This window comes from Myxocyprinus asiaticus, chromosome 23, assembly GCF_019703515.2.
Source record: "Myxocyprinus asiaticus isolate MX2 ecotype Aquarium Trade chromosome 23, UBuf_Myxa_2, whole genome shotgun sequence".
Lineage (NCBI taxonomy): Eukaryota > Metazoa > Chordata > Actinopteri > Cypriniformes > Catostomidae > Myxocyprinus > Myxocyprinus asiaticus.
This window is the reverse complement of record NC_059366.1, coordinates 9,494,368-9,503,703: the sequence shown is the minus strand read 5'-3', so window position 1 is coordinate 9,503,703 and position 9,336 is coordinate 9,494,368. Positions and strand designations below refer to the sequence as shown.

The following is a 9,336-nucleotide window of genomic DNA, read 5'->3' as shown; positions in this document are numbered from 1 at the left end:
GTTCATGTCATGTCTGTAATTACAAGATCTGCAAGACTGTAAGTTTTCATAGAACTGGTAATTACAAGTACACTCGGAATTCTATGAAAGCTCTGATTTGACAGTTGTGATGTCCAATATGGCAGCAGTTCAAGGTAGTGAACAAAGATTTCTGTTTGATATACCATTTCAGAATACCATAGATGCTTGAAGTTTTTTATTTTTTGTAAGAACAAACTGTAGAGGTGAAATAATGAAGTGATAACTTTTTTTGCTGTTATCAACAACAAAGTTGTTTTGGTATTATAAGTATTGCCATAGAATACTTAAATAATTTCTGAGGATGTGAATAGCTCAGAGTAGAATCTACGAGTTGCCATTACAGTAATTCCAACATGAATTGAATGCACTATAGAGTGATTAGTCACATGAAATTTACAGCTCAGGTTTTGGCTAAAAAAATATAAAAATACACAAATGTGTAACTGTAAGCAGAGTCCTTCACCAAGAGGAGCCTATAAAGGTTAGCAAAGCAATGCCTAACACAGCGGTCCCACAGACACTCTATGGGTGGTACCCTGACGAGAAGACAGAAGTCGTTTTTTTTAATGGATGTCTATGGAGGAGATGCTTCAGTACACTGAATAAATTGCTTTTGTGAGGAAACAGCTCATCACTTAATGAATTGGCTGCCTGTCCGCTAATCTTCAACATGTTTTATACTAAACAATCTTTTTGGAATTAACTAAGTGTGTAGTTTACTATGATAAAATAGCTGTTTTATAAGACACCGACAATTTTGCGACAGATAGGTGTCAGTTTACCGATCTCTCCATTTATTTGTATTGTATCAGCAATGATGACTTACTGTCATAACACACTTTTTGACAGTTATGCTCTCTCCTATGGCAGAGGTTGTTATCTCTGTTTAGAAGATCTCCACTGAAGGCCCATGAATCAAAGATGGCTGCATTCAGATCGCATACATGCATGCACCAGCTGCCATGGAGATGAATAGATATGCTAACAGACAGCTCTTTCTAGGAAAAATAACTGCTTGGTCCACACAGTAGAGAAAACTGCATTTCATGGGGTTTTTAAGGTAGTGTTGCTCTAATCAGCTTACAGCAACTTTTGTGACTTGATAACTAGTCACATCAGCAGTACTCACATACTATAGGTGTTGTATGGTTATCGGTCAGTTTCATCACAGGATGTGGGAGGAAACCACAGTTGTTCGCTTGCATCTTTCAAAGCACTTCAACACACACAGGCCCTTTCAGTTAAGTTTGAGGAAGCATTCAGTGCTTTTTCTTGATTTCGGTGGTCTCTTTCAAAGTTTGATATTTATAGAAACAAATCCTTGTTGTCTGTTCTAGGAAATCTAGGAAACTGTGACTGAACCAAATCATGTTATAGTCCTGCAGTGTCCTTTACCACAATGGAATATCATAGTTTATTCAACCAGTAATCAACAAAGTTGATTGGTTTCACCTGCGCTTGATCTTGGAGCATCTAGAAGATCCTGTAGGTGTAGGAAGCAATGCTGTTGACTAATGAAGAACATGACTGCACTTTGGAGGACTGCAACACGCTGCCTGGTGGTTGAAGTGTTACTGAACAGGAAGTTACTGAGTAGAATTGAGACAGCTCCAGCAGACATGAGGGTCTCTTGTCATGTTCTTGTCTTGTTTTTCTTAGCAGGCATCTATTCACTCGGTAAGACATTTTCATCAACACTTCCATTGTTTCTTCTTTGAGTGGATGAAGTTGTTTGTTTACTATTCTGTGCTTTTTTTCTTTCTAAGAGTGTCCTGTATGGTAAATAGTTAATAGTAAGGGAGACTGGGGTAAAATGTGCCACTTTTTTTGTTGAAATTCCCCACTAGGGAAGGAGAATGAGATTGAAGTACAACTAATACAAGTAATATCTCAGGATGTCTGCTGTCAAAAAGTGTCTATATTCTGTAACATAGGGACATAGAAGTATGACTTATTAAAATAAGTGGTCCAGTGAGACAACTTGCCCACCTTTAGGGTTAGCTCTGTCATGACGACCTGAATTATTGAGGAATTTTTACACTATTTAGATTTTTAAGTACAAATCAGAACATAAATGAGAAATATTGACTTAAATCTTTCAATATTACTGATTAATTTTAAATTTACTAATACACAATCCCATTCCAAGGTCTTATTTTGCTGCACATTATTCACATTTTCATAAAACAACCAGAAAAAGGTATAATATTCAGAATATTTTAATGTAGTGAAACAATTTTCAATATTTAAAAATGTAATAATATGTGTACTAGTATTTCCTACAGTTGGAGGCATTGCGTACTATCACTATTAGTTGAGCCACTGACAAAACTGCAAAGCCTCACACATTTCACCCCAGAGCTACCATTTTAGGATTTAAAGGGATAGTTCACCCAAAAATGAAAATTCTCTCATTATTTACGCAACCTCTGGCTATCCCAGATGTGTATGACTTTCTTTCTTCAGCAGAACACAAATGAAGATTTTTAGAAGAATATTTCAGCTCTGCATGTCCATACAATGTTATTGAATGGTGATCAAAACTTTGAAGCTCAAAAAAGTACATAAAGGGAGCATAAAGTAATACATAAGACTCCAGTGGTTAAATATATGTCTTCAGAAGTGATATGATAGGTATGGGGAGAAATGGATCAGTATTTAAGTCCTTTTTTACTCTAAATCTCCACTTTCAACTAGCCCTCCTATGCACGTTCTTTTATTTGCACCTACTGGGCAGGGAGGAGAGAGAAAAAAAAGGGAGTGATAAAGGAAAAGATCATATTTTCACAACAGCCAAGTAGGTGGCGATATGCATAATGAATGCGAATCGCCAAAAAACCTCTCGTGAACATGCATAGGAGGGCTGGTCGAAAGTGGAGATTTATTGTATATTTTATTAACCAAATATTATTCAATTAACCATATTGAATGATGTATATTTTAGACCTGGATACATTTGCTTTGACATAAAATTTTACCTGCCATGTAGAAAAGCTTTTAGAATAAATTTCTGATGGGCCCTTTCTAAATATATAGTCACATGATAAAAATAATGCACATTTTTCTAGATTAAAGGAATATTTCACCCAAAAATTACAATTCTGTCATAATTTACTCATGGAAATGAATACCCTCAGGTTGTTCAATCCAAACCTGTATGACTTTCTTTCTTAGTGCAACAAAAAAAAATAATATCCTTGTTGTCATCTCAATACTAATGGCAGTTGATAATTACTCACTTTAAAGCTTAAAGAGAAGACAAGAACTTGCATCTTTTAGCGCTAAAAACAACACAAGTTCTTGCGTGAATACGCAAACCACTGTGAGCGAGCTTCTGTGATAGCGCACATACAAAATGGATGTCGAGATTTTCACTGAAAAATTCTGGTTGTTTTTCACTAAAACCTATCGTATGCCTTCAGAAGACTTGGATTACTTTTATGATACTTTTGTGTCCTTTTTAAGCTTTATAGTGAGACACTATCAACTACTATGCAATTGAGAAGACAGACCAGGATATTCAATAAAACTCATAAAAAAAATCTCCTTTTGTGTTCCACATATGAAAGAAAGTCATATGGGTTTGTAACGACATAAGGGTGAATACATTTTTACCGAATTTTCATTTTTTCATCACTGTTACTTTGAGGCGACACATCTTATCCCACTTTCCCCTATGTGTTGGGATGTACACACCCAAAAAGTCTGTCCTGTCTGGTCCTCAGAGTTTTATGTTCATTTCTTCTTTCTAATGAGTTTAATACTATGCTGCCTATTTCAATATCTGTGAAAAGAACGCTAATGAGTTTTAATGTTTTTTGACTACAGAGGAAGTTCCAGTTCACACATTTTTCAGTCAGCCAATCCCAGGAGCTCTGCAAAATGTCAGTAAGAATGACACCGGGGTCAAGAATGCTGTCTTGACGGGAACCTACTCTTATAACAATAAATCCAACGATGCTTTCCTGTTCAAAGCATCAGCTGTTGATGAGGCAAAAAGACAGGTACAGTTCAACATGATTAATTGTATAATTCTCACTGTATGCACATATAGTACTCTTAATGTAATCAAATGTGTCATCTAGACTCTATTCTGCTAAAGATAGTGAAAGGTATCCGCTACGTTCTGGAAGTAGAGATCTCTCGGACTATGTGCAGGAAGATGCGCAACAATGATGACCTCAATAAGTGTCCCTTCCAGAGAGACAGTCTGTTAAAGCAGGTATGCGTGGGTTTCTATGGAACTTAAAGGGATATATAAAATTTAGTTTCTTTCATCATTTACTCACCCTCATGCCATCAAAGAAGTGTAAGACTTTTTTCTTCTGCAGAACACAAATGAAGATTTTTAGAAGAATATCTCAGTGCTGTAAGTCAGTACAATGCAAATTAAAGTGTGCCAAAATTGTGATGCTCCAAAAAGCACATAAATGCAGCATAAAAATATAATCCATACAACTCCAGTGTTTTAATCCATATGGGGTGAGAAACAGATCAAAATGTAAGTTCTTTTTTGCTAGAAATTCTTCTCCCTGCCTAATAGAGGGCAATATGCATGAAGAATGTGAATCGCCAAAAACACAAAAAGAAGAATTTGAAGTTAAAGTGGAGACTGACTGAGCAGGGAGGAGAATTTGCAGTAAAAAATATTGATCGTTTTCTCACCCACACCTATCATATCGCTTCTGAAGACATTGATTTAACCACTGGAGTCTTATAGATTACTTTTATGCTGACTTGTGTGCTTTTTGGAGCATCTAAATTTTGGCACTCATTCACTTGCATTGTATGGACCTACAGAGCTGAGATATTCTTTGAAAAGTCTTCATTTGTGTTCTGCAGAAGAAAGTCATACACATCTGGGATGGCTTGAGGGTGAGTAAATGATGAGAGAATTTTCATTTTTGGGTGAGTGATTCCTTTAAGAAGTTTAAAGTGCTTTCTTGCTCTGCAATAACTCTTGGGGATTCCCCCACAGTTAGATTAGTTAGACACACAGAATTATATAAAAATCAATTTAGAGATATGCACTCATAAAGAGCATTTTGTAGCTGGTAAAATATTTTAGAGCCGAGCTTAACTAGAAACTCGTTATTCACTATAGAAATGTCAATTACTTTTTAGGATTTCTGTTGATTTCAATTATTTCTCCAGGCCTGGAAATTTTACAATTCTCTGATATTTCCAGGTTTTACATGAATGTGTAAAATGTTCCAAAAAATTCCCAAACTTATTTGTAGAAATATTGTGTGATTCTCTCGAAACCTGTAAAGAAAATGTCCTGTTCACATTTAACCCTGAATCAATATTAAAAAAAATTTCATTATACAGCTCAAAAGTTTGCATACCCTTGGAGAATTGGTAAATATGTACCATTTTTAAAGAAAACATGAGTGAGCAGGCAAAACACATTTCTTTTATTTCTTATGGGATTCATATTCAACTGTAGGTTATAACAGAATGGCACAATCATAAAACAAAACATGGCAACAAAGAAACAAATGAAATGACCCCTGTTCAAAAGTCTGCATACCCTTAGTTCTTAATACTGTGTATTGCACTCTTTTGCATCAATGACAGCGTGCAGTCTTTTGTAATGGTTGTCTATGAGGCCCCAAATTCTTGCAGGTGGTATAGCTGCCCATTCGTCTTGGCAAAATGCCTCCAGGTCATGCAAAGTCTTTGGTCGTCTTGCATGAACCGAATGTTTGAGATCTCCCCAGAGTGGCTCGATGATATTAAGGTCAGGAGACTGTGATGGCCACTCCAGAACCTTCACCTTTTTCTGCTGTAACCACTGGAGGGTCAACTTGGCCTTGTGCTTAGGGTCATTGTCGTGCTGGATGTCCAAGAGCGTCCCATGCGCAGCTTTCGTGCAAAAGAATGCAAATTGTCTGCCAGTATTTTCTGATAACATGCTGCATTCATCATGCCATCAATTTTCACAAGATTCCCCGTGCCTTTAGAGCTCACACACCCCCAGAACATCAGTGAGCCACCACCATGCTTCAGAGTGGGGATAGTATTCTTTTCACTATAGACCTTGTTGACCCTTCTCCATACATAGCGCTTATGGTTGTGACCATAAAGCTCTATTTTGGTCTCGTCACTCCAAATTACAGTGTGCCAGAAACTGTGAGGTGTGTCAAGGTGTTGTCGGGCATATTTTAACTGGGCTTTTTTGTGGCATTGGCGCAGTAAAGGCTTCTTTCTGGCAACTTGACCATGCAGCTCATTTTTGTTCAAGTGTTGTCGTATTGTGCTCCTTGAAACAACCACACCATCTTTTTCCAGAGCAGCCTATATTTCTCCTGAGTTTACCTGTGGGTTTTTCTTTGTATCCCGAACAATTCTTCTGGCAGTTTTGGCTGAAATCTTTCTTGGTCTACCTGATCTTGGTTTGGTATCAAGAGATCCCTGAATTTTCCACTTCTTAATAAGTGATTGAACAGTATTGACAGGCATTTTCAAGGCTTTGGATATCTTTTTATATCCTTTTCCATCTTTATAAAGTTCCATGACCTTGTTACGCAAGTCTTTTGACAGTTCTTTTCTGCTCCCCATGGCTCAGTATCTAGCCTGCTCAGTGCATCCACGTGAGAGCTAACAAACTCATTGACTATTTATACACAGACACTATTTGCAATTTAAAAAGCCACAAGTGTGGGAAATTAACCTTTAATTGCCATTTAATCCTGTGTGTGTGTCAACTTGTGTGTCTGTAACAAGGCCAAACATTCAAGGGTATGTAAACTTTTGATCAGGGCCATTTGGGCGATTTCTGTTATCATTATGATTTAAAAAGGAGCCAAACAACTATGTGATAATAAATGGCTTCATATGATCACTATCCTTAAATAAAAGACAGTTTTTCTTTGCATGTTCAGTCATATTTTCAAAATCAATGCCAAAATGTCACAATTTCTGCCAGGTTATGCAAACTTTTGAGCACAACTGTATTTTGCATAAAGACAATGAAGCCTACATTTAGGACTATTGAGATTTTTTGCATGGTGACATTATTTTCAGGACAAGTTAGGGTAAACCCTTAAGTACATTTGACCCCCCCCCCCCACCCATTTCTCATTGCTGCAACCCATCCGGATTTTAATTTTACTATTCCCATTATTTTCAGTGGTGATTTTCATTACCGTAACAGTCTTTTTTTCTTTTCTTTTTTTACTGTATTACATTAAAAAAAAAAGATGCTGTTGTACAATGATTTTCTAAATTAAAACCAGCAAAAATGTACAGTATGCAGCATAAATGAGTACACCCTCTCTGAACATAAAGATATATTTCTGTTTCTAAATTATTACTATTACAATTCATGCGAAGATGACAAAATTAAACATTTATACTTGATAACAAAATTGAAAGATGTCATCAATATCTGTAAAATAATTAAATTATGCAGCTTTGCTTAAGTAAAGGGTTGCAAAAATCGCAAACCCTTGAATAAATTCAAATAGTGTACAATATTTTAGTCCTTAGAAAGTCCTCCATAACTTTTAAATACTGCTCTGACCCTTCTTGACATCAGTCCATGTCATATTGTCACGTCTATCCTGTTCCACTCCTGGAGGATGACCTCCTTGAGTACTCTGATGTTTAATGGGGAGTGATGCTTGACTTGCACCCCACAGGTGCTCAAATAGGGTTGAGGTTGGGTGGCTTTGTTTATCCATAGGAATGCAGCAGTGGCTTTGGAATAATGTTTAAGGTCATTGTCATGTTAAAAAGTGCCCATGAGGAGAGAGCGTGGCATCTTCTTTTTAAGATTTTGCAGAACATTTGTGAATTCATGTGCAGTTCACCCACACCTTCAGCACTCATATAAGAACTTTACCACCACTGTACATCACTGTGGGTACCATGCACTTCCCACTGTACTCCCATATGATGCCATGCATTTGGATTACATCAGATACAAAAACAATCTTTGGGCTCATGAGACCAGCTTATAGATTCTCAGAGGTCTGCACCTTTGTCAGTATGGGCCTTGGTAAAGTCTAAACAAGCTTTTTTATTCTTTGGGTTTAGCAGTGCCTTCATGTGTGGATGACAACCATGAATTCCACTTCTTTGCAGAGCGTGTCTTACTGTGTTAGATGAAACAGTCACTCTGGTTTGGCTTCCCATAGCTTTTGCCAGCTCTGAGGCACGTGCTTGGCGATTCTTAAATGAGGTCCATTTGTTGTCAGCATTGAGTCTGAGAGTGATTCAATGGGTTATGTAACACATTTACACTTTAACCAATTACATCTATTTGAGTGTGATGGTTCAAAAGAATAATCTGCTGAACAATGTCCCTCTACTAGTACCAGAAAACACTAAGTTTTATATTGTAACTTTCAGAAGGGTGTACTCATTTTTGCAACATGGCCTTTTATCATTTTGATAAGAACATAATTTTTTCTTGTTTAGTACTGACATGTTTCCTTAAGTGTCTGATAAACCAGAGTTGCTTAAACATTGCATTATACATGAACACCAAATATGTCTTATCTGTACAGAGAAAGAGCTGAATCTGTTAGGTTTCAGAGGGGGTGTACTCATTTATGCTGCATACTGTAAAGTGTAAACAGTAAATACTTCACAATTTTAAAAAAAAATTTAAAATGAGAATTTGGGGGTAAAATGGGCACAACAGTAATGCAAATAAAGTCACGGTGTAAAAAATCTTCATGGCCCTAAAAGTATCTTATTTGTTTCTTTTGATTTTGGAGTAAAATAGGACCAAGACATTTTCTTGAAAGGTTTTGTGAGAATCACCCTATTATTGGTGCATTTATAAACTGCATTTTCAAATTGTAAATCAACTCTTATTAACATGATTTTTCTTTTCTTTTTTTGGACTTTTAGACATTTCACTGTCATTTTGAGGTGTGGTCCATTCCATGGATGAAGACAATGTCAACCACATATTTTAACTGTCGTTCTATTGAGAGACTCTAAAATGACCCTTTCATCGCAACATCTTTAACAATGGCTTTCTGAAATGTCATGTAAGGTTAATTTGATACCAAACTGATTGTGAAAATAAAACAAGAAGCAGTGAATAGCACAGTACAGAATGTGATATTAAAAATCTTCAAGTGCGGTGACTGGTTATCATTCATCTCTAGAAACAAGTGACATTCAGTTCATAAAATGCTTGTTTAATCTGAGGCGGGGTGTAAATTATTCAGTGGCTCTTATGAAAAAGGGGCTCTCTGATGTACAGAGGCAGCTTTGAGGTGGTACACTAGATCAGGGATTTATTGCTCCTATCTCAGGGCTCTTTGGCCTTTTTGCCCTAGCAACAAATTGGCA

General features: G+C 36.6%; 1 protein-coding gene across 1 annotated transcript; it reads left to right on the top strand.

Moving 5' to 3' along the window:
* The first annotated feature begins 1,301 nt into the window (after positions 1 to 1,301).
* Positions 1,302 to 9,191, top strand: LOC127413715 (cystatin-F-like). Its single transcript, XM_051651079.1, has 4 exons — positions 1,302 to 1,698; positions 3,850 to 4,025; positions 4,124 to 4,243; positions 8,887 to 9,191. The coding sequence occupies exons 1-4, from the start codon at positions 1,536 to 1,538 to the stop codon at positions 8,977 to 8,979; spliced, it is 552 nt and encodes a 183-aa protein (XP_051507039.1). The 5' UTR covers positions 1,302 to 1,535; the 3' UTR covers positions 8,980 to 9,191.
* The last annotated feature ends 145 nt before the right edge of the window (positions 9,192 to 9,336 follow it).